The sequence below is a fragment of the Syngnathus scovelli genome, chromosome 2, assembly GCF_024217435.2.
Source record: "Syngnathus scovelli strain Florida chromosome 2, RoL_Ssco_1.2, whole genome shotgun sequence".
NCBI classification, from domain to species: Eukaryota; Metazoa; Chordata; class Actinopteri; order Syngnathiformes; family Syngnathidae; genus Syngnathus; species Syngnathus scovelli.
This window is the reverse complement of record NC_090848.1, coordinates 12,074,197-12,099,697: the sequence shown is the minus strand read 5'-3', so window position 1 is coordinate 12,099,697 and position 25,501 is coordinate 12,074,197. Positions and strand designations below refer to the sequence as shown.

Sequence of the window (25,501 nt, the reverse complement as noted above, 5' to 3'; positions counted from 1 at the left end):
CCTCACGAGGGGTCACGGTCGTATGTATTTATGTATGTGTTTATTTATGATTCACTTACTTATTGATGTACTTAACAATCATTCACTTATTTTGAATTTGATGCTTGCACAACGTCCCCAAAAAGCTGGGTCAGAAGAATTACGGCTGTGTTACATCACGTGCTTTTAACAATGGCCATTTGGGAACTGAGAGAAAATGTTGAAGCTTTGTAGGTGGAATTATTTTCCATTAATGCTTAATGTAGAAACTTAAGTTGCTGAACAATCCAGAGTCTCTGTTAGTGTACTTTGCATTTCATAATGTAAAACCCAAACAACCCCTGACAACACACACATATCGGGGTCAAGCCAAATTGGGACACTGTCCCTGCAGAACTCAACTCAGAGGCTTTTATTGCCCCAGCCAAGCTTTTCTGGAATGTGTTGCAGGCATCAAATTAAAAATTAAACAATAGTTTTGAGAAAGAAAAATAGAACAATAGGTTGTATAATGGAAATCTTTGTATTCTGTCTATTTTTTACATTACGTTACTCCATTGAAATTGGGATTTTGGGTGTTTTGCCGTACCAATTTGTCAATAACAAAGATTTATTCTATTCCTGTAGAGTATTTAGCAGGTTGTGTTTAATGTTTAGAATATTCGATAGATGTAGGATAAAAAAATATATATATTTCCATTTTCAATATCACTTTTTCCCATTAATTAATTTGGGGTGAGAGGAGACAGGACAGAGAAATAGAGAAAACAATTAAGCTCTCAACAATGGACAATAAAGGGCGCGCAAACTCCACGCAGGAGGACCACAGGGCAAAAATATATACATATACAATAAAAAGATTCAAAAGCCAAGATAAAAAGCGGGTCCATTTTTATTGTTTTTTGTTGTAAAAGGGTCATCAACTGAAGCAACATATACACTATAAACTAAACATATACAATTATGTACAAACATTTGTTAAATCTTCATGAAAATGCTCCATCATCTGACTTTACAAGTGGATTAGACCCATTTTGTCCCAATTAAAGAGAATCATCAATGGTCTTCAATAATTTTACAACTGAAACAAGCAAGACAAATATTAACAGAAAAACCTGGTGAGATTTCACTCTGTGGTCACCATATTGATTTTGCATTTAGAGCTTGTTAAATGTTCATTAAGGTATGAACTCTTCCCACTTATATATCGTTCTGGTTGACAGAATTACAAAAACAATTTTGTCTGTATAAGCATTAACCAATACTATGATTATTCTTGAATTTTTGGACGCAAATTATTAGCTTCCGATTTGTCACTTTTGTTACGCTTATCTCTGCCATTTTCAGCAAGAGCTTTTTGAGCTTTTGTTTTTCTTGCCGAAATAATCCACCTCTACTCCACGACCTGTTAAAGAGGTGGCCTATTTTGTTTTTGTTTTATGCCCAACATGTTAGGATTGTTCATTTTGTGATTTGCCAAGCCTAAGCGGCTTACAATTGGAGTGGGCAGCAAGCCAGTCCGAGGCTTTGGAGTTTTTATTTCCGCTTGACTTCGTGGATTTTCTGAACTACCCCAATTATCCCTTTGAGGACCACGGACGGCTTGATACTTAGGTCTTAGACCCCTACCTCGGATGCCTAATCCTCTCTTGTACGGTCTTGAGTTCCTTATGTTAGAATCGGGTTCCCTCGAGTCAAAAATCGGGCCTCTCGTGTCCTCGCCTCTTCGAGTCCACATCGGGACTTCAGTGTCTGTATCCCACCCACCCGGTCTGTGTCCCAGTCTTGGATTGTCAGGTGCCCCCCTCATATCCATTTTGTTATGAGTAAATCTTCTCATGTCAGAGTCTTGCATCATAAAATCAGATTCAGATCCTTGGTGATCTGGTAAAGGGCAATTAATCACTAAATCGTCCCTCTTGCTTTCTATTGCTCTCGGATGTAAATTTCTAGCATCACCAACCCTTTCATCATATGGATTTTCATTGTATCGACCATCTGCGTCTCCCATTCCTCTTTGCTCGTAGCTGTCTTGCATCTCAACTTCTCTTCTGTTTTGGAATGAATTGTTTTTAGCATGTTCAGGCCATGGCCGTTCCATGCTTGGACCTCTTGGTCTTCGTGACTGCCTGTCAGCCTCTTGAAAACCGAAACGATCTGAACCAATGCCTGGAACTCTCCTTTCATTGCTTGGTTGTCTGCAGTCCATGTTTTCTGATCCCCATCTTGGCTCAGCAACCCCTCTACCAGACTCTCTAAAGTCATTTCCAGGTCCCAATCTGTCAGGTCTAGCACACATCATATCATCGTTATCTTGGAAAGGCGTTGGATTCCTAAACCCAGGACCACCCCAATCATCTTCACAAGATCTTCTAGGCCCAGGAAGCATAGGTGTCTGATCTGGTATGTGCTCTGGCTCTCTCATCATAGGGCCCCTGTGAGCGTTAAAAGGCCCCTCGGTATTAGATTCAAAATCATCATTACGCTCTGGAAAAGGTTGAGGATACCTGTCATCATGATGGTCCCAATCATTTTCAAAATGTGTTTCCCGTTCATCTGGCCAGTGTTTTTCAGCGTCTGCGCCTCTACGATCTGGTGCTGGGTATCTGTAATCTGCTGCTTTCCATTTGGCTTGATGACTATTTTCGAACTCACATTTCCTTCTATGCCTTTGATCTTGCCTACCATCTCGACCTGATCTGTCGTTATGCCTGTTTCCTGGTCCCATGAACGATGGTCCATTTTCTCTCCAATTGGGACCTGGTCCCCTTTGATCTCTCTCAAAATTCATCATTTGGAAGTCACTGTCTTCTGGTTCTCGTCTGTCAGGCCCCAAGCCTTCAATGTGTAGATCTCTAATTTCGCATACTGGCCCTCTGAAATCTTGACCTTCCCTCTCATACTCCAAATCATCTCTGAAAGGTGGACTTCTCCTGTTGCACTCTGGGCCCCTCATTTGGGGAAACATTTTATCCGGGCCAGGTTCTCTATCAGAAAAAACACTGCCGTACCTCATTTCTTGCCTATCGGGATGTCTCCTATCAGACCCGGGGAAATCGGTGTTTGGACCCAAATGTTCATCCCCTGGTCTGTTGGGAATTCTTGCTTCTGGCATTCTATGTTCCATAAATGGTTGCTGGCTTCTGATATCAGGCCCCGGATGATTTCTTTCTGGTCCTCCTTCAGCCATTTTATGTTCCATAAATGGTAGATTTCTTCTGTTATCAGGCCCTGGATGATTTCTTTCAGCTCCTCCTTCAGCCATTCTATGTTCCATAAATGGTTGATGTCTTCTGTTATCAGGCCCTGGATGATTTCTTTCAGGTCCTGGTCCCCTAATATCTGGTTCTCTCCAGTCATGCAAGACTACCTCCCTATTTGGATTCCCTCTTTCTGATTGAGCGTCCCAAGTTGGTCTACTAGGTTCGAGCCGATCAAGGCCTAACTCATCAACGTGTCGATCTCCCCAAGGAGTAGAAGGCACATGACCATCTATTGAACTTCTTTTAAATGCGCGCCCTCGCTGATTATTTCTTGGCAATCCCATTTCTCCTCTGCCAGGCTCTATCGCCCTAGAATTAGAACATTCAGATCTGTTTCTGTCAATGGCAGAACAGTTGATTGGCAATTCCCTCCTCCTTTCATTCCCTGGCCCACTGAAATGTGAGCCTGCAAGTCCTTCTGTGCCGATCCGTTGAAATTCCATATCAGGTTTTCTTCCACTAAGAACACTATCAGCCATAGCTGGATTTTCAATGTTTATTTCTTGTGATCTGAAATTGCTACCACCTGGTCCTCTTCTATCATGTAAAGGAATTCTTGTGTCAGTGCATAACCTCTCGGGATCATTCCAGTCACACATATTGGGTCCTCTGACATCACCCCGTGGTCTGGTGAAATCTGGACCACCCAGTTCTCTCCTGTCAGATACTGCAACTTCTTTTTTAGGATGAATTTTCCCTTCCCTAGGTCCAGTGCCACGTGAACCACCGGGTCCTCTGCTATCGTGCTTTGTCGGCCCAACATTTGGCACTCCTACTTCAACCTGTGGTTTACGAGGGTCTACACCAATACTGACTCCTTTTTCAAGACCTTGGTTTTCCATTGCCGTAGCTCTCCAGCCAGGCTGATGGACTTTGCTTTCATCTGGTCCATGTTGCCCTTTTCCTAATGAATCTCCACTTGGACAATTCCAATCAATTGTCTTGCACTCAAACTGTTCTATACTTTGACTGCTGTTAACTCCCATACCGGTTCTTTGAGCCCTCCAATTTGCTTTTTGAATATTAGAAATCGCATATTGGTTTTGCTGAGCATTATTTTCATTAGTTCTCTTAGGACATTGGTCATGTTTGTTATTTCCTTTAACGTTTACATCATTGCTCCTTGTAAGTCTTTCTCTAATGCCTCTGTCTGAAACATGTGAGTCAACTCCACGACTAAAACCTTGACCAGGCCCTAACGAACATATTTCTCCAATATTTTGCTGTCTAATACCGTGTCGGTTTTCTAGTATTGTCATGTCAAGACTGCGCACACTCCTTTCAATTCTAATATCATACTGTGTTTCTTTGAAATGGTGTGCAGATCGAACGTCTTGTCCCGTAGAGGAAATGCTGGACTGAACATTTCCATAATTTATAGTTAGTCCCGGTCTATGCATGGATATGTCTTTGTCTCCTTTCAAGCATTTTTCAATGCTTAGCTTTTCATCTGACAATAATGTAGATGTTGTCTGCAGGTATCTGTCGTCAGAACACGTGGATGAATTCGACATTAAAGTACTTTCTTGATGTCGTATATTTACATCTCTGCCAAGTTTCTGAAAATCCTGAAGCAAAGTCTTACTTTTGATACCGGGGTTACTACCTTTTATTGTCAAATCTGAAATCCTGTCTTGATTTTGAGAACCCCCAATATTCATGACACCTGCCTTGCATGCTGGTTGTTCTGGCGGATCTACTTTTAGACTAGGAACTTCAGGATCTTGCACTGGATGACTACCCGGTCTTGGACATTTTAGAACTCGGCTTATTTCTGGGCCTGAACTTGTGCTTATTTCCACAGTTGTATCTGAAGGTCCACCCCCTTGACTCAATATTTCGGAATACTTTTGACCCTTGCTCTCTGTCTTTGTCATATTTGAATCTGAACCCCATATATTAAGCGCTCTCAAAATAATGTTCTTAACATTTGATGTACCTTCAAAATGTTGTTTGTTCACCAAAGTTGCTTCGTTTACAGAAAGCTGGCAATCTTTTGCTGCTTCCACTGTTGGTGTCAGGTTATTGATTTGTGTCTGGCAAGATATGACTTTGTGAGATTCAGCTGAGGGATTATTATCTACAACACTTGGTTCCACAAACCGTGGATCGGGATCAGGGCTCTCAGGGGAATCCCGAATGGGAGGGTCAATTTCTCTGAGAGGAATCGAACTTTCAAATTTATCTCCACTTGTTACTGGCTGTTTATTCACCTGTGGAGACGAAACATTAACCGCATTCTCAAGCCCACTGGCCTTGTTTTGTAAAGGATCATTGGATGTTGCTTGTTGTGATGTTTCAACTTTTAAATTGGGTACATTTTCTTGTGAAAAGTCTTCAGACCTATTGGATTTTAAATTATGATTATTTTTCATAGAAAGTGGGGTATTCAATGCCCTTGTATGTTCAAGTTGTCCAGCATCTGGGTTCAACTGACATTTTAAAGGGACATGCATTTGTTTCTCAGTGGGACTAGGGGATACCCTGAACTCTTCAGGTGCTTGTGGAATCAAATCATTTTCCATGGGAGAGGACGTTGACCTCCTACGATCATGGGAATGGTGCCGAGTACTGTGCGATTTACGGTGACGCACCTGCCGTTCAGAGTGGTCTCTTCTATGCTTTGACCTATCCCTTTCACTTTTTTTGTGTCTATCTTTTCCTCTGTGTTTCCTGGAACGTGAAACAGAACGTTGGCTCGATGGACTTCTGCAGCGGCCTCTTTCACGATGTCTTCGTCTCTTTGGTGATGACCTATGCCTTCTGCTGTGATGTGAAATTGTGTAGTTTTGGGGTAAAAAGGAATCCTGAAAATTTGCTGTGCCTCCTTGAAACACATCCTCTTGGATTTCATTGAAAAGGTCATCTTCTGGATCATAAGGTACATCAGAATCTTCAATCTCACCGGCAGAAGAAGATTTGTCATTTTCGTTTCCATTGTCTGATACTTCAGCTTGTTCTGTAACTGGTGTAATATTTGAACAAGAAATGGCTTTTTTGTCTTTCTGCCCATCAGTTTGTGACTCCTTGCCGGGAAGAGCGGCAGGCTCTGTGAGACTGCTGGCTTCTTCCGGCTTTGAATCTTTTGATTCTGAATGTTTGGACTCTGAGTGGATCGTACCACTTTGAAGGGATGCGACTTGACTGAGAGGCAGAGTCTTGGAGGGAGAAGACTTCATGGAATCACTAGCAGAAAATTGTGCCATAAACATACCAACAGCCTCTCTTTGTTGACGAAGTGCCTCTTCCTGTTCCTTTAACTGCCGCTTTTGCTCTTCAATCTGTTTATTAAGTTCCTCAAGCATTCGCTGCTGCTCAGTCAGTGTAGCAGCTGAGACGACTACCGTACCTATGGGAAGGTTCTGTGGAACGGAAGTGAGAGACGAAGTTTGGGGTGGAGTTTTGGCTAAAGACGGTGTTTCAACCGTTGCGGGAATTGCAACTGACGATGGAGGGTTTGACATTTTAGTTTGATTTGTCTTCTTTGCCTCACATTGGACATCTTGAAAAATAGTCTCATCCTCTGGATCATAGGCCACATCATCATCCACAGCACTTGTTAATGGAGGCTCTTCCGAATTACTTTTTCCTTTGCTCTGTGAAGAAACAGTTTTATATCCTCGTGCTGGATCATATTCCTCTTCTGGGTCATAAGGGCGATCAAATTTGTCTTCCATTTGAATATCTTTGACTTTAGATTTCTGTCCATACTGTTGAACAATTGGATCCATCATTGAGCCAGAAAACACAGTTATCTTCGCGCTCATCGTTGACATGTTAGTAGTACAACGTTCCTCATTAGAAACCATGTCAGGAGTTTTCTTATCTTTAAAGAATGCACCCGAGATAGTTGATCGTGGTTTAACATTGGAGGCTTTAACGTTTGTATCAGAGATGCTACTGGATGCGGATTGGGTGGATGCAGCAAGAGCTTTGGTAGAAACGGTGTGGTTTGATTTAAAAGGGGTCAGATGTGATGGGCGTCCTTCTGCATTGGAAGAAAAATTCGAGGTAGACCCAGGACAAGGAGGCGAGTCAGGTGGGGTTGTGCTTCCAGGGGTCTCAGGATCATAGGGTTGGAAAACCTCCAATTTGTCAGAACCGTAGAGGACTGGAGGTTTTGGGATCCACATAAGGTCTTTAGGGAGAACTTTTGTTTTCTTTTCTTCTATTTCCTGAAGTGCACTTCCGAAACGTTTTGCTTTTTGAATAATTACCAAACCAAGAAGAAGATTGGGCCGGTTCTTTTCAAGTCCTGTAAAGAAACAGTACGTAAACATTAAACAACCATGCAAACAATATCTTGCTAGTTAAGATAAAGAAAAGACTGTCGTGAGAAAAAGTGTCTAGATTTATATCACGTCTTGAGCAATATCACACCTGGTCCTTCAAGGGGTTGCAGAATGGATGGAACGGATTCCTTTCCACTAAGTGGTACAATGTAGACATCCTTGATGGAACGGCTGTTGTTAGAAACTACACCAAAACGCCCTCGGCTGCTGAAGTACGAAAAGAGTGAGACATATGCCACCTCTTCTTCTTCTGTAGCAGGATGGAAACGGATCACGCATAACTCCTAACACACAAAAACAACCCAGACAAATGTTTCATGTAAATAATGTTGCATAAGACAAATGACTAATACAGTAATCACGGTAAATAGAAAAATATCAGCATTTTTTCATCTACAGCTAAAATGAAGGAACAAGATCATTGCTTCAGTAATATTGGGGTTGAGTGTCTATGATGCTTGCCTTTGAAATGTTGGTCTTGAGCTTGGCAACATATTCCCACACTGTTTGAGGCATGATTCGTCCACCAATTTCAATGCTATCGGGTAGTTCCTACAGGTAAAAAGAAATGTGTTTAAAGTTTAGTGACAAACAATGACAGAGCTGACAGGATAAAACCTTTTCAAAATATTACCAATTTCAGTGTTTCGGCAGATCCTGAAACCAAATAGCACTTGGTAGCAAACTTAGATACAGTCATCATGTTGAGGAAGCCTTTCCACATTACTTCTTGTTTGGCCAGGAACTGTGATGTTTCACCACTGCTTGGAGATTGAGAGATGACATTTCTGGAAAACAATCCAACAAAACGAATCCATACTCACATCTCGCCATTTCACACAATTTTACAACGCATAACAAATATGATTACATCATAAGCGGATGTTTCTACCTTGAGGACATGCCATAGAGTCGGGGATCAGCCGAAGAGGACGGCTTCATTAGGATAGATTTGGGTAATGGTTTTGTTGGTGGAACGGGTAATTTAGGTACAAATGATGAAGCAGAGCTATCCTCTCTAAGAGAATTATAAAGTGCTGACTGGTTCTTCAATGTATTTGTAGGACCAGAGACGCTACACGAAGAAGCAGCGTTTCTATTGGCCGCAGTGCGGGGGTCACGCCTCGTAATTGTCACTGTGGAGACGGCCGGAATCACAACGGGCGTGTATGATCTTTTTGATGAAGTTTTAGAACTATCTGGGGAAGAAGGGGACTCCATGACAGGGGAAGCAGGTGACTCTAAAGTGGGAGAGGCTGGAGAATCCATAATGGGAGAGGCAGGAGATTCAACCGCAGCAAAGTCGCTTGTGTCAATAACAAGACGGGAAGATGGGTCGAACATAGGGGACGATGAATAATCAAAATCCGGTCTGTCGGGTGAGTCAGGTGGTGCTCGTAGAGGGGAGTCGTCTCCTGTAGACTTTCTCCACCGTGAAAAATGTTTAGTGCTTGATTCAGACACTTTTGTCTTTTTGGTTGGGGTTTCGTCTTCCCCTATTTGTCCTTTGAAACAAAGAAAGCAACAAAATATTGAAGATAAGTAAGAATGGGAGGATGTACTTAGAACAGATTTGTTGAATTCACCTGTACAGATCTTGCATTTGAGGTCAAACAGGTGAGCCTTGTGTTCTGAGGTAGTGTCTTTAAGCATACAGGTAAGAACATCTGGCAATGCGCTCCCTTTGGTTGGCTCACTTGTTTTGCTCTTGAGAATGTGAGTAGGAAGACTTTTCTTCTGTTTGCAGGGTGAAAAAGTTCAACACAGGAAGTCAATCACATTACTGAAATGTCATTTTAACAATAATTATGTCGAAACATCATCTTTGAAATAAGATAAATGCTCACATTGCTTACTGGTCTTTTCTCAGTTTTTGTGATGTTTAAACAAGGGAGATCAACCTTCACAGCTTCGGGTTTAGGGATGTTTAAAGAGGAAAGATCAACCTTCACAGCTTCAGGCTGCAGCAACGAACCGGATGCTTTGGCAGCTTCATCTTTAACCTACAAACAAACAGGATTTTATTTATCACAGGGGGAAACTATTCATTTGCACTATTATTTTTCTTTGGCAGCAGATATGGGATTTACCTGTGATGTGTCCTTTACATTGTCTGGGGCCTTGGTACCCTGCATGTCCTTTTGACTCATCCTGACTAGTCTGAAAGGACTGATGTCTCCTTGCACAACTCGATACAACAAGCCCTAGAGAAAAAAACAAGTGACTCATCATTCTAACATACGGCATCTACAATCTAGATAATCAATCAATCAATCAATAAATAAATAAACAAGTATTACTCTATATACAGCGTCTACCATTTAGATAATAAAAAAAATAAATGAATGAATACAAAATGAATCAACTTAATAACCGAGCAAACCTTATTTTTGGGATCTTTCAAGTTGAACATAATTGTTCTGTACTTATTCATGTACTTGCTGTCTGTATTGCGAAATATGTCGAACATCTCCATCTCAATGCTTGCAACGAGCTTGACAGCATCACTTTCAGACATCGTCAGTTCCTCACAGTCACAAACCCTTGACAAACAAAGAGCGAGTCGATATGTTATGTACCAATTGTGACCTTTCCTGTCGATTTTGGTTTTGCTGAATATACTTACCTTTTGGACAGAATGCCTGTGAGGGAGCGCTGGATGCTCTGTCTGACCTGGTTATTAGGAAGAGATGGTCTGGAGGGCGGCGCACTTGGTGCAGGTGGCACGGGCAGATTTCGGGTCTCGTTCAGCAGGGTCGGGGCTGAAGGCTTTTGGCAAGAGGTTACCGTCTGGCTCGATGACGGCTGAAGTCCGGATTGCTTCTTTGGTATTATATATGTTGCCAAAGAGTTCAAAACACTCCCCGTCGAATTGTGTTCAGATGTGGTTGAAGATTCTGAGGCCGGATTTGGAGCGGATTTTGTTCTTTTGGGAGGTACAGCGGGATCTGATTCTTCAGTTCTTTCAACTGAAGTGTATCTTTTTGTGGACTCCATCGTGCTGTTATGAGGGGTACTCTGTGGTACAACTGGTTCCGACACAGGTTGAAGTGAGGGCCATGTGTCTGTGGAGGGGTCCTTTGAAAGTTGTTTTGGGGGAGTTTCAGTGTCTTTTTGTTTACATTCTTTTGAAGCTGTCGGGTGGGAAAAACATGACATTGTGTGAGTATCATTGCTTGATGGCAACAGAGACATTCCGTACTGAGCAACAAGTCTGAGCCACACCGAGTTCAACAAGTGTCAGCGAAAACAATTAGTGAGCAGCATTAAGCTCGGCTGTTGCTGAGCTGACAGCTCTGACAGCTTAATTGCTCATATGGCAGACTGAAAAATCAACAACTGGCCACCACTGTTCTAAAGTAAAGCTCTTGGGTAGGACAAGCAGTTCAGATCATGGATAGATGGGTTGCTGGAGCATCTGTTCCTCATGAGGTCCAAATGCCATCTTGACAATAATTACTTCGGTGTGTGTATGTCTGGAAGCGTGTCTGTGGCCTTTCAACATTAACGATATTACAATAAAAGTGGTCAAAAAGAATTTGCTATATTTTGAATCAGAGATGCAAGTAAACTGAGATTAATTGGTGACGTCAATTTAACCCTTGAATAATATTAAAATATAACATACGTATTAATGACTTGGAATGGTGTGTGGTGCGAGAAAGCAATTAGTGTGATTTCTTAAAAAAAATCTCAGCGGGAGTAAGAAACCACATCATTGCAGAAAAGTGGAGATTTTAGATTACAACAAAGCAGAATCTAGAAGTTTGCTATTTCTCATGGCATAGTGCCACATCTTAATGCTATACCTGTACAAACTCAATAAGGGAAGCTGAGATCATTTAATCATAGACTGATGAATATCATAGTATCTGATTGATCATACGCAATAATGGAAACCTCAGCCGTATAGGAAAGCAAAAGAGCTAAGAATGAAAAGGCCTACTCTCAGAATACTTAAATAGTATTTATAATCTGTTGAAAATGACCTGATATCTAACAAAATGACTTTGCTCACTTTAAATGTCTGGTTTTGTTAATACTGAATTTACAAATTTGTTAAAAATAACACAGCAAATTGGGCATCTGGATCAAGACCTCATCGAAGCCCGGCAGAGTGTAAACTGCTCTGTAGCCAAAAAAACACTCAGTTCACCTTTTCCAAACACAAAGTTGAGCCAGCAGTCTGTGCTTTCCTGACAGTTAAGAAATTACTGAGGCACAACATTCAAAAACAGCCTTTCTCCCAGAATGCAACTTATAAAATGCTATCTTATATTTGGTAAAATTTTAAATTTCATGGATGATTATATTTTAGTACTACCATTTTGGGCAGAAGACCTTCTAAACTGTAGATAACAGACAACGTATGTTTTGTAAATCAACTATACATATCCGATGTCATCGAAGGTTGCGTAATATTTATGTCCACTAGAGGGCGATCACGTAACAGTTATATTTTTGCTCGAGTCATTTTTAAGCCATTTCATTGAAACGATATTAGATGCAATGACTATAAATACATTTCATATGCCAAGATTTCAATTGTTTTATACAAAAGCATTGTATGCGATTTTATGCACTCAGAATGTGCGCGTGTGTGTGTGGGAGGGGGGGGGGGGGGTACGTGCGCGTGTGTGCGCGTGCGTGTGCATGTACACATTTGAAGAAAATTGTTGGTACCCCTCTTTTAACGAAATTAAAACGCACAGAGGTTAAAACAAAATAATAAAAACAATGTGTAAATGGGATTAAAATAAAATAAAAAAACATTGGTTTTGAATTATGGTTTAACAGAAGGATAAAATCAATTTGACCATTTGACATGTTCATGATGTGTCTTCTAAATAGCAATGCAGGTGTCTACAAACTTGTGATCTGTTAGTCGGCCTATTTAAAAGGGTGACGGTCAGTCACTATGCTGTTGGGTGGCATCGTGTATATATATGGACCAGAGAATAAAAGTAGAAAGTGGAACTTTCCAAATAGCATGATGACAAGCCACAAAGATTCTGGGCAAATGTCCTATGGACTTTGACTATGTCCACAGACGGAAAAATGAAGCTTACCAAGAAACGATTAGTCATGACGGTGACATGTGAAGGCTGCTACATATGGCACAGGGTGCCTTGAATCTGCATAATGAACTCCCAAAACTATCAAGATATTTTCAACAGAAACGTGCTGCCCGATGTCAGAAAACGTGTTCAGTGACAGGTCATGAATCTTGCAACAGGATAATGATTTCAAACACACAGCTAAAATTACTTTTGAATGGCCATGAGCAAAACATTGGACTATTCTGAAGTGGTCTTCCATGAGCCTTGACCTAGGGAGGAACTGAGTTGTGCAAACAAATATTAAAGATATACTGTTTTTTTGTCAAGTTTCATGTAACTGTTTAAAATAATGGTGTTGAACCGCATTCAAACGCAATGCCTCATTTTAATTGGTTCATTTTCTTTATGTATTCATGTCTATGTTCATTATTTGTGTATGTGGACTATGTATGTACGTACATGCGTGCATAGGTATGCGTGTGCGCGTCTGTGAAGTACTCCCGAGCCTGTCCGATCACAGGGAACACCAAGACAATTTAAACTCACAATCTATGGGGAACTTTAAGTCCTCCGTTAACAGGACATGTACGTTTTGGGGAACATGGAGAGAAGCAAGGGAACCGGGAGAATAAACATGCTGGTACGGGACGAACATGCAAGGGGCATAGAAGGAATACCGGAGGTGAGATTCGAACCTTGAAACCTGTCACCTTTGAGGCAGACGTGCAAACCATTATGTCACTCTGCCGCTCAACTGATCTATGACATCTTCCCTATAAAACAATCATTTCATCAATAAAGGGTTCCTTTGATCATAATAGTGATGTGTGGTTGTCTTTTTTTTCTTTATAGGGACAGGCAATGTTTGTGATCTTAAGTGTGTAGTGCGAGGAGGCATTTTAGCCAAGCACCAGAAGACCTGGTACACATGGAGAGTATGTGAAAAAAAACAAATAAGGACCAAATTCGCAAGCCATGTCTCGAGAACAGTCATGTTTGTTAGTGTTGCACTTCCCATGTGCAGCAAGTCAGCGTGTGTAGTGGTGACATTGCGTTTTTAAGAATGTACGTCTCGCTTGACCTTGATCCCAACAGGCACTTGTTCAAATCTGTGGCCTGCACCCACAGAGGAGCCCTCGGCCAACCAAGAGCTCAGTTGGGAACCCAACTGTGTCCTCAAAAGGCACCAGCAGCATGATGTGCAAAGATGTGACTGATGATTGATTCCAGGTTTTCCTTAAAATGTGATCTGTGATGTAATTATTTCATTTTGACTGTTCCAGGAGATCGTAAAAGATTTGGTGGCAGTTTCTTGCTTTAAGTGGATGTACGCATCAAATGGGCCAATCCACTGTATAGTGTGTTTTGTTGTGTTTCTGGTTTTCTGTACCTTGGAGATAGATGGGTGGTCTGTTATGTCAAGATGAAGTTGATGTGCGATAATTGCGTTTGTGTGTGACCGGTGGCTCGCTGTCAAGACACTGTTCAGTCTTGTTGTTTCTTGCAGTCAATTGTGTTGCTCTTCTGTGTTTTATAGAGGATGGTAGGGGTGGGTGGGGGTGTTTGCAGCTATTAGACCACTTGCTAAATTCCGCCTCAAAGAATTGTAGAGTAAAAAAACTGTGAGGGGGGGAAAAAAGACGGCAAGGGAATGCCAACTGAACTGATCCTCTGCATGTTTAAAGTTTGCATCTTGTGGAGAAAATAAACTTCCTTTGCAGAGAAAGGACGACTTCATGTCAGCTGTTGCAAAGTAACCAAAATCCAAATGCGTTCATTGTCACATGGATCGCAACTTTACTCTCCTCCTCCTCGAGGATTCCTAACAAACCCTACGATGATGTGTGATTGAAAGTGAGCTTGTTTACGATGAGAAGCAGCGTTGGCAGTGTGCAAGCTGCAGAACCAAGAAAAAAAACAGATGCCCGACAAGGGTGGGAGAAACTTGGATAAGGTGTGGAGGACCAGTTGGTGACCCCTGATGTATTCTGGGGTCAAATGACTCATTTCTGTGAATAATTTCTGAAGGATACTCTAGCATGCGGCTGTATTTGAAAAATAATTCTACCGCTTGCCTCACATTAAGCCGAGCTTTACATGTAAGTGTCCAAATGTGGAAATACCATCTTAAAGCACGTTGCGGTAAGCTGTAGATATTTCGACTGCCGAACTGTCAAATGTCCATTTTACAACAACAAACTATAGCTGTGGTGTTACTTTGGTATCATAAAACATAGCTGCTAAATGGCTTGTACTTGAGCAATAAACACTGTCATTTGGGGGAAAAAAGCAAATACTTCTTCAGGTGAGACACGTTGACATGTTGTTTTTACGATTCCCCAGTGTTAGGACATGAATTGGAATCCATTCAAAGCCCACTGGATAAAATCCCAACAAGCACTGCTGTGCTTTCCTTTTCATTTTCAACTTTCACAAAATATGTCTAAATTAATGTGCAAAGGCATCCCCAATAAAAAAATAAAATTAAAAAAAATCAAGATTGTGTTCCTGTACATCCTGGGCTACATTTGAGCTAACTGTCATATACTTACCAACTCCTGACCCCTGTCATGAATTAATGACCCCAAACAATGAACAGATATTGAATAAGTGTGCATGATTGTGTTACTCGTGCCGTAGGCTGCTGTATGTATGATTTGTGATGATGATGAGTAGCGAATGGTACATACACGCTGTGTTAAACTTAGGGGATGGTTGCGGAGAGGCCTGAACACCTGTTAGGGTGGGGTCACAGGCTATGGATGACGGAGTCTCCGTCTGCGCTCCATCACTTTCCGTCAGCAACTCTTCAGCTTTTGCCGCTAACCTCGCAGACACTCTAATAGTGCTTTGAGCCTAAGGGGAAGACATTTTCTCTCGTTAAACATTTATGTTGAAACCATATTTGGATTTCAAAATGACTTGAGTGAGTTACCTTTGCAACGGGTATTACAGGTGTGGCTTTTTTTTGCACTTGCTCTCTTGGAGTGCCCACCTTAGTGTCAGAGAGGGACTTCATAGTGACAGTAGCATGCTGCACGATGCAATCGGTGCCGCAATAAACAGATTCCTGCAATGCTGGCTTGTAGCATCCCGGGCCGATACATAGTGGACCAGAACAATCTGCCTTCATCTCCCCTTCAGGTTCGGTTCCAGGTTTTATTGCAGGAACCTGATTCACCTCCGACTTTACAGTCTTCTGAAACCACATTGGCATCTTATGACCGGACTTCAATAGGACAATTTGAAACAATACAACAATCACGTTACAAATTGATCGTCATTCAATGAGACATATACGGCCATGGTGTGTGCACGGAAACTGGAACAGCAATACGTGATTAGGGAAAGTGGGGAATTTCTTCACCACTGTGACAATTAGAATCCAAATTAAAGCCGAACCTTCAGGGACTCCAATTCCGCTTTCCCCTCTGGTTCTTCACTAGGACTGAGTGACAAACACTCGGAAGAAATTTCTGGATCTTTCTGGGAGTGACACTCGGGCTGGGGGTGGCTCAGCTGTTTTGTCGTGCAAGGTGTACAAATGTACCCTTTACCGCCTTCTGACTCACTGACACCAACGCAGTCGCCATGGAAATACTCCTGGCAACTGTCGCAGGAGATCATGAACCTAGAGACGGGACCAAATGAAGGCAAATCAGGAAGTTAAACGAATCATTTGGAGCGGGAGCAACAACTCTGCTCGGGAGACCTGTGACGCACAAGTTACCTTTTGGTGTGTTTTTGCCGACAGATGCGGCACAGAGCATCGGGGTCGGAACCCTTGACGTCCGATAAGGTTGAACGTTCGGTAATATTTTTAATGACGCCGTCGCCCTGCTTCCCCTCCCTCTCATCTGGTGCATCATTATACTGGCCCGGAGTTGTGTCATTACTCTGATCGGCATCTGCGCCTATGAGAATAAAGTCTGTACTTGTTTGCGCAACAGGACTCGGCGTTAGAAATGAGAGCGTATCCGATGGATTAACAAGTATGACATCATCGTCGTCTTCATCATCTGCCCCAGTAGCCTCAAGGTCCGATGCCTTAGCCCTCCCTCGGCCCCTTCCTTTGCCTTTAGCCTTTGCTCGCCCCCTCCCCCTTCCTCGAGCTTTTCCTCTTCCACCTGCTCTGGTTCTGGCTCCCTGTGTGCCTTTACAGTCCAGCCGCTCCTTGATTTGTATCAAAGGCATGTCATCGCTATCTTCTTCTTGACTTGAGATTAAAATTACATCCTCGACATCCCTTTGTGCCACTTGGCCTGAAACGGTAGCTCCGTCCTTGTCTGCAAGTCCCCTGAGTTCCGACACCTCTGTGTCGTCTACAATCTCTGCAGGAGGGACATCACCAACTCCCAAAATATCAGGGACTGGCAAATCTTGAGAATTTTCCACGGACAAACCTTCATCCCCACCAAGAAGTGTGAAAGCGGTGTGAAAAGCAGACCCGAAATCTTGCCACATGTTTGGATCGAGACACCCTTCCACAGAGGTTACCGGCGGTTTTGTCTCCTCGGATACAGGTGAGGACGAAGCGGACCAATCAAGGTCTTCTAAGATAGTCCGAGATCCTTGAGGAGATTGGGTGGCGTTGTTGTCTTTGGAGGCTTGCGTTCGCCCTGCGAGACGGCTTCTGACTCGTCGTTGAGGCGGAGGGCTGTGGTTTAAGTCTCCAATTTCTTCCATAAACTCACGTCGAGCTAAAGTTGATCGCCTGAAACCCCAAGATTTTCTAAGCTGGGACAATCCCGGTTTATCATCTGAAGCTCCTGATTGGTTCTGCTGCTCTTCTACAAAAATAAACCACAATACCCAAAAATACAGATTATTCAACTCATAATCATTTGGATCGGCCAATCAACGAAGAATAGTATTAGATGCTTTACCTGAGCCTGCATTATTGTCCATTGGTTTCCCACTCACATCCATTGGAATGAATCAAGGCTGTCCAAAATAAAGTATATTACTTATTAGCACATGAGTGAAATGAAGTGATGCAGGAAACTACTCGAAGTCGACACTATAAATTGTTTGTTTGTGTATACGTGTGTGTGTGTGTGCGTATGTGTGTCAGAGACACAAAATGTTTCAACTCTTATGCACTTTATATCTTTATGTATATCAGTGCAACGGTATATTATAATAACATAGACCCCCTTTGTGAACCTATAAATGTTGAGCACACCATCCAACGAGTTATATTAATTAAAAAAAATATTACCCAATGAGCCCCAATATATCGAAATTGCCATATGCTAATTTTCATATGTTGATCAATTTACGTGAGTAAAATTAGAATTATTTGTGAAGGGTTCTAATCCCCCGTATCCCATTAGGGAAGGCAACCGAAAAGGGCGAGCCACCAACGACTTTGAAGTGCGCTCAAGCCAAATGCGTCACCTGCTTTTTTCACCATAGGATCAATCTCCTATTCTTACCAGGGACCAGCAAACCGTAATTTATCTTACTACTGGCTCTCACCATCCTGTGGCTCCCGGGCTGCATGTGGCCCTTTGCCCAGTTTCAAAACCGGTTCCAATATTCCGGCTGGGTAAGGCCATGCTCATATTCAGTTTTTCTAAAAACCCAAATAAGACCCCTGGGTAAGTCCAATAATTTGGTCGTGTAAACCCATATGGAACATTTCATTTGAGGGAAGCAATCATTTGTGTTCTCTGAATGCTCTACCCGCAAGAAATCTTGGGTCTTTTCAACCAAACACAAGCAGAGGTAATCAAAGATGGCAACAAAAAAAACAACAGCACAACACCACACTTTTGCAGGGAGGAGGAAATCCACTACTTCATTACTCTGGCGTGGTGAAAGATGTGAATACAATGCCCTTTATTGACGGTAGAAAGTAAGAAGCGGAAATGACATCAGTTTGCATCATGACATTCATCTGTTGCGGTCTTGATGGGGAGACCCCGATTGATCAGAGTAATTCACTCACGCATACGAACGGGTTATTCGTAATGTTTCAGAAACCAGAATTTTGACCTTGCTTCCGTCACATAATGAGCAAAGTCGGGGTTAACTTCTGCGGCGATGAAAGATGCATTTTGTCTAAACCAATGGTAAAAACCTCACTTCCTGATATGAGCCCACTGTTACGCGTACTTTTGACACCGAGCAAGTGCAGTGTGAAAAGGGCTCATTCGGACGAGGCTATGGAATTGATTATATTCTTCAATCTAGGTGCCAGCTTCGCGCATCTCAAACACATCTGCTTGAATGCAAATGACGGTAAAAACACTTTATTTTAAAAAGAAGCACTATATTTTATTCCATATGTATGTATTTATGTAGTTTTCATTTTTGTACTTGCAATGCAGGAATGTATATTGATCTAATATGGTAGGTAGGAGGAGGTTTAGATAAGACTTGTGCTTATCTAACATGTCCCTTCTAAAACAAAGCAGAAGCTCTTTTTTCATCTGACTTCATTGAGCAATTAAATGTGGTATTTTGTTGACTTCATGTTTGAGTTGAATACAATTAGAATAAGGTGAACATAAGCAGTAGATTTCAAAGACGACTGAACTTCAGAAGTAGTTACCGTAATTTCCGGACTAAAAGCCACTACGTTTTGCTCAAGCTTTGAACCCTGCGGCTTGTCGTCCGATGCGGTGTATCTATGGATTTTTCATGATTTTCGTGATCACTTATACACTCGTAAAAAGGCTGTGGGCCGCTGTTGTGCGGCACCGCTTTGCTGGGCAGAGGGATATGTGACACGGTCACTGGAGAGAAGAGTGGTGTGTTGATAGCATGTCCATCCGCCAGGCAAATAGTGCCATATAACTGACACAAAGAAGAGACAGAACGAGATCAAGACGGACATTACTGAAGAAAGGACGTTTTTATACACAAACCCTCATTTTGGGGGACAAAAGAAATGCATATGATGCCACTTTTAAGATAAAGGCAGTCGATTTGGCTCTTAACATGCACTGTAGCAGTTTCTTCTGGTCACTAGGGGCCTATTGTTGGTGACATCTTGTTGCGTCACCCTTTTCTCTATTTCCTGGTCACGTATGCTCTGGAGCTATACCTGTACCTCGCTAGTTTAATATAACTTGGCACTTTGTGCGTGAATAAAATTAGCATGAACAGACCCTCATCATGGAAAATGCTAGAAGAAATGCATAAAAGCGACAACGACAGAGAGACTAAGAAAGTGTGTGGCGAAGTATATCTGACGCTATTCCATTCGGACACTGAGGAGGAAGACTTCGATGGTTTCCGTGCACAGGAGGAAGATGAAGACGGCTCTCAGTGACTTTGACTGGTATATTTTTTTAACCAGCCCTGTTAGTGCTGTGCTACCGTGTTGCTCCTTTGTTACCACCGCATCTCAGTGACTTTTACCGATGTGTTTTTTTATCCAGCCCTATTAGTGCTGTGTTACTTCCGTGGTGCTGCGGTATTACTGCCGCGTCACAGGCAGTGTTTCGAAAGAAATGTTAAGGTATGTTATTAAAACTTTAAAACGGCTTTCTGTGTATCGTCTTTCTTTGTAAATAACTCGTGTGCACATGCGGCTTTTAGTACGGTGCGGCTTATTCATGAAAATAACCAAAATGTTCCCCTAATTTTTGCTCGTGCGGTTTATAATCAGGTGAGGCCTATAGTCCAGAAATTACGGTACTCACTTTAAAAGTCCGGCAGAAATCTGAATAACAGTTGTTACCTAAATTTATAGAGTGCTCTTATCAACTTGCTTGGAATATATTGTATGGGCTGAAAAAAAAAACTGAGTGGAGGGGAATTTGTCAAAAAATGGCAAAGAGCTAGTGAATGTGAGGGGACAGAATGGCGGCAGTGTATGTGTGCCCATGTGCATGATGTGGCTTTTGCAGAGGTAGTAAAAATTACCGTATTTTTTGGAGTATAAGTTGCACCTTTTTTCATAGTTTGGGTGGGGGTGCTACTTATACTCAGGAGCGACTTATGTGAAATTTTTAACATTCTTTTTTCGTCACACACACATTCACACCATCATTATTGTCATTGTGAAGTAGATTTACTTCACATGTTATTTTCAGACTAAACCGGATGACGGTGCTCTAGGCCTGCTTTGATAAATTCACCATTGGCTGTAACTCATATCAACTGAGAAGGGCTTAGCAAAAATGGCACCGAAAAGAAAGGGGGGGAGGGTGGTGTGTTCGTTTTTTTTTAAGTGACACAGAGGACAAAGATTTCGATGGATTTAATGATTTGGAGTGACACGGATGGTTTGATAAAATTGTTGTTTATAGTATAGTTTGATATATAGTTTATAGTTATATGGGCCTATGGAATAAGTTGAACTGCAACTGACGTCAGCGGTGCACCGCACACACTTCCGGGGTTTGAAGCGCCGGTGTTTACACAAAGGATGAAGATTCCAATGGATTTAATGATTTGGAGTGACACGGATGGTTCGATAAAATTGTTGTTTGTATTATTGTTATTTGATATATAGTTTATATCTAGTTATATGGGCCTGTGGAATAATTTGAACTGCAACTGACAATGAGTCCGACGTCAACGGCGCACCGCACACACAACGTTGTTTACACAAAGGACGAAGAATTGGATTGATTTAATGATTTGGAATGACACAGATGGTTTGATAAACGTGTTTTTCATGTTATAATTATTTGAATCACTGTTAATGTTACGTCAGGCCCGTTTTCAGCTCCTCGTTTGTGTTTATGTCACGTTAGCATTACGTATCATTTAGCCTGTTGTTGCTGGTTTATGTCTGTTCTTGGTGTTGGAATTTGTCAAATAAATTTCCCCCAAAAGTGCGACTTATACTCCGGTGCGACTAATACATGTTTTTCCCCCTTTATTGTGCATTTTATGGCTGGTGCGACTTGTACTCCGGTGCAACTTATAGTCCCAAAAATACGGTAGTCTCACACCATCCAAAACCCTTCAAAAAAGCTCAATTTAGCTTAAATTAGCTTATTCACAAAAAAAAGTTCATCAGGGAGAAACGCACTACATTGATTCACAATCACTCACCCCTAAAGAAATGGAAAAGTCGACTTTTGTTTAATGTACACACGGGCAATGGTGTAATTGTAATTGTGAATGAGTTTAGTTGTCTGGCCAATATTATTTCATGACTAAATACATGTGCGCAAACATGTCAGACATTCAAAATGTCAATAAGGTTGTTATTCTTAAGTGTTAAATTTGAGAAAGCTTATGCCAAGTTTAACTATCCGTATTATGTTTTTGCACAATATTTGACTAAAATGAAACTTTCATCACGATTGCAACACATAGCAACATTATCAAGGTCTGTACTAAGTCACGGTGAGTACTAAAATGTAATTATTTGAACTCATACTTTGAAAAAACGTGGTGCCAAGCATCCCTAATTTTCATCTCAGCCTGCTGACATACATTTTGCCATATTGAGATTTAAAATTGAATATTTCAACAATTTGTATGTCAAAGTGATGACAAATTAAAATTCACCTTGGTGGCTTTCATATTTGCTCAGAGTATTTCATGTTGACATTATGTGAGTTTTAATCTTATGATAAAAAGTAGATACAATTGACTTTTTATTCCCATGCATAAATGGCCATTAAGTAAATGCAGATTTTCACTACTTGCGGGCCAGCCAAGTCCCTGTAGGCCACGAATAGTAAAAGTTTACTGTAGAAGAAACCAGCGCGTCCGAGGAAATACAACCGATCAGAAATTAAAAACGTGACTTACGAGGTGTCACTCATTAGTCAAGCACTCATGGGTACATTCCAGGGTCCAAGTTAAGCCTTTTGGGTGGTCGCTCGAGTAGAACCGGCACTGGCCCTGCATATTCATTATAGAATACGTCAAATTTCAATGATTATTTCATAGTGAGTGTCTTGATACAGTATTATTTAAAAAAACATTCCTTTTGTATAGTTTTATTTTTCAACTGAACATTTAACATTTGGCATTTTCTAGGCTTTATATCTTGTTCAAGCCATTCTTTGTCAATAAAAAAAAGTGTGGTTATAAAAACAAAACAAAAATCACAGATATTTGGGAGGGTACAAAACTTAAAATATCGACTATTATATATTTTTAAAAAGTGAAAATGTGTTGATTTCATCACTTTTGTTTATGAAATGTGTACTTGAAGCGTAGAGTGGCCCTGCACAGTCGAAGAGTGAGACCTGGCCCGTGTTAATGTGGAACCCTGCACTCATCACAGGCTTGCTAATATCTTGCAAACACCTTATTCATGAAGGTGCGTTCCTGTAATAATAAATGTGTGTTTTGAAGCTTTATTTTTTTATAAGGCTGCGGGAGGGCCTTAAATGAGTGCATCTGCAAGTGTATGACAAATGAATGAGTGAGACCTTTTTTTTTTTTGCCAACTCTCCCTTTGAGCAGTCAGACTTTCATTTTCATCCTCCACTCCACTACCTACCCGTTTAGTATTCAAAACGGTGCCTGTCCTGTGATCTTACTCGTAAAGAAAAAGTCTAAAAATCCCAACAGATGGAATCCAGTCCAAATTTGTCATACTTCAGATAAGCCAGGCCTTTTGTCCTTTGAGGATGTGATTTTAGCTAAATGTAATATAATAAACAAGCAGGACGATAGAGAAGAAAGTTGTGAAACTCCACTTGAATGGATCCTTGAACCTACCTGCGACTGATGCTCAGCATACCTCCAAAAGTTACAATGCACTTAGGAAGGTACAAACTGGCACAACTACTAATAAATAACCAATTGACAGCTGTCCAGCTTCGGTCCTCAACCACATGGGTGCAAAAAAAAAAGCATCTCATTCACCTCATGCTAACAAGAATGACGTTCCAGAAAAAGGGAATGAAGGTAAGTGGAAAGGTTGGTCGTGACTTTTGCTCGACGATTGGGTGTAGGAGGCCCGGAAAAAAAAATTGGGCCCACTCTTTCTCTCTCCTTTCAAAGATAACCAGTCTTCTTACATATATCATTGATGAGAGTGGATGTCTGAATGTACAGGCCAGTGTGTACTTTGTGTGGCAAGGACGGAGGTTAGGCCCTCTTGGTTCGTATTGCGTCTCACGGGCTGGACCGAGTTGTTTAGACATCATTTTTAACTCGTACATCTGGCAGCGTTTTAACCAGGTTCTCGTTGGATCGTACGACTTGCAGACCAACCTGGACAGTCCTTCTGGCATTTACACGTGGCCCTAGCAACTTGCGTGGCCATGTACATGGGCTTGTGTGTATTTGCCACTGATTGGCTATTAAAAAAAAAAGGTCAAAAAAAGCCACAGTCATGATCATGCATTTTGAGTGACGGCGGAAACACGTTTTTCCGTGTCGAACTGCATTTTGAAATGATGAACCAATAACAATGACGTCAAACAGGTGTCATCGTTTTAAGTACAACTTTCAATTTTTTGGAAAGATCAAGTAACACGTGGTTAACAGGTCAGTCAACATTTCCCAAATTTGTAACTGACATCCCCCCAAAAAAGCCTACTTTACTTTGCCATAGTTGCTGTGTTTCACTATGTTCATATTACGTCACATGTGCACATTGTGTGCTGTTAAAAATTTCAATATTCATTTGAATTTTCAAATCGTTATGCTGAGACTTACCTATCATTTGCCATGGTGATGGGAATTACCGAATTAGCTATTCAATTACAAAGAGTTAGCATCATTATGTGTTGTCTGTGTTAAGCAAGCATTTCAGGGATAGCAGTTTTTATAAATGGATAAAGATTTTAAAAAGTTTAAAACGTTTGAAGCTTTGATTCTTTTAAAAACAGGGTGGGGTCACAACTAAAATCTCAACCTCGATTAATGCATTTCCACTGATTTTAAGCGGTCATAACTTTCTTAATATTTGTCGCAGGAAAACAATTTCTCACTGGAAAATCTGTTAAAATACCTTCCTCAAAATGCTGGTGTCATGTAATTCAATCTTTGAAATTTTACACACATAATTTATGTATATTTGCGTTAGTTAAACACACATGGGCTTCTGTGATTTTAGCTCATTGAGTGGTCACTTCTATCGTAAAGTTTAATTATGTCAGATATCGCTTTACTTTTTCTCTGGAAAGGCATATCAGTTCAATCAACCAAATATTCATAATTTATCCAACATGCAAATTTGGAGCTTCGAGGGCCAGAAAATGATACATTAACATTCACAAGAGAATTTCTGAAATGTCAGCTGTGTTTACCATAAGAAAATAACATGAAATTTCGCCAGATAGATTTTCCCCAAATAAATTGAAACATAATCAAATTAACTCTTTAAAATCTGTATGCAAGATAGTCCAGGCTGTGTACTGTGGGCCCATACTTCCCATTGACACCTAACGTGGGTAGCATTTCTGGGGTCGCAAGACTGGTAGCTCGTAGCTACTTTCACTTCTGAAGGTGACAACATGGCAAATCAGCTAATCATCGTTAACTAAATAATTATCTGAAACGTCAAGACATTTGATTAACCAAATGATGAATACAATGCATTGTAGTTACGTGTTCACAATCGAGTTCCCACCATTTGAAAGGAAGTGGAGCGTTCCTGACCACAAATACTTTGAAATTCCACCAACAAAAAAAAAAAAGCAGTTGAGCAGACGAGTAAAGCAGTCGACATTACAGAACAGCTTGGCTAACAGCTTAGGTGCTGGACTAACTGCGAGGACGCGCTAATGTACTAAGACAAATCTAACCTTTAACGGCTGTGTGTTGTTTTGCGAGGACGCCACGTGGAAATCAGAACGCATACCTCCGACAAAAGTGGACTATTATCCAACTAACACTTGGAATTATCCTGTTGGCTTGCTAGCACAAGCATCCATTTTCTGCCTTGTTCCACTTTCAGGACATCGCGAGACGACGCTGCGACTTCCCGCGACCTACTTCCGTTTGCGTTTTGTCACGTGAGAAACGTCAT

The 25,501-nt window shown here is 41.3% G+C and overlaps 1 protein-coding gene across 9 annotated transcripts; it reads right to left on the bottom strand.

The window, feature by feature from the left end:
- Positions 1-853: 853 nt before the first annotated feature.
- si:ch73-181d5.4 (death-inducer obliterator 1) lies at positions 854-25,459 on the bottom strand. Of its 9 annotated transcripts, none has more exons than XM_049755106.1 (17): positions 25,278-25,445; positions 22,321-22,413; positions 17,481-17,538; positions 16,325-17,384; positions 15,997-16,225; positions 15,530-15,793; positions 15,285-15,450; positions 10,161-10,668; positions 9,918-10,077; positions 9,625-9,738; positions 9,382-9,537; positions 9,121-9,271; positions 8,427-9,039; positions 8,169-8,322; positions 7,997-8,086; positions 7,623-7,818; positions 854-7,497 (listed from the first exon to the last, which is right to left on the bottom strand). In XM_049755106.1, the coding sequence occupies exons 3-17, from the start codon at positions 17,521-17,523 to the stop codon at positions 1,388-1,390; spliced, it is 10,014 nt and encodes a 3,337-aa protein (XP_049611063.1). In that variant the 5' UTR covers positions 17,524-17,538; positions 22,321-22,413; positions 25,278-25,445; the 3' UTR covers positions 854-1,387. The 9 variants fall into 9 exon arrangements, with proteins under 9 accessions (XP_049611063.1, XP_049611064.1, XP_049611062.1 ...); XM_049755107.2 differs by having other exon boundaries at positions 25,334-25,413; XM_049755105.1 differs by lacking the exon at positions 22,321-22,413 and having other exon boundaries at positions 25,334-25,459.
- Positions 25,460-25,501: the final 42 nt, after the last annotated feature.

What these genes read in the sequence shown, in the direction of transcription:
- si:ch73-181d5.4 (XM_049755105.1), bottom strand. Translation starts at nt 17,523, where the DNA reads ATGGATGTGAGTGGGAAACCAATGGACAATAATGCAGGCTCAG. An exon ending in CGGAATTGGAGTCCCTGAAG is followed by an intron (nt 15,794 to 15,996) that starts GTTCGGCTTTAA and finishes ATGTGGTTTCAG; the next exon opens with AAGACTGTAAAGTCGGAGGT. An exon ending in AGAAAAGACCAGTAAGCAAT is followed by an intron (nt 9,272 to 9,381) that starts GTGAGCATTTAT and finishes CCCTGCAAACAG; the next exon opens with AAGAAAAGTCTTCCTACTCA.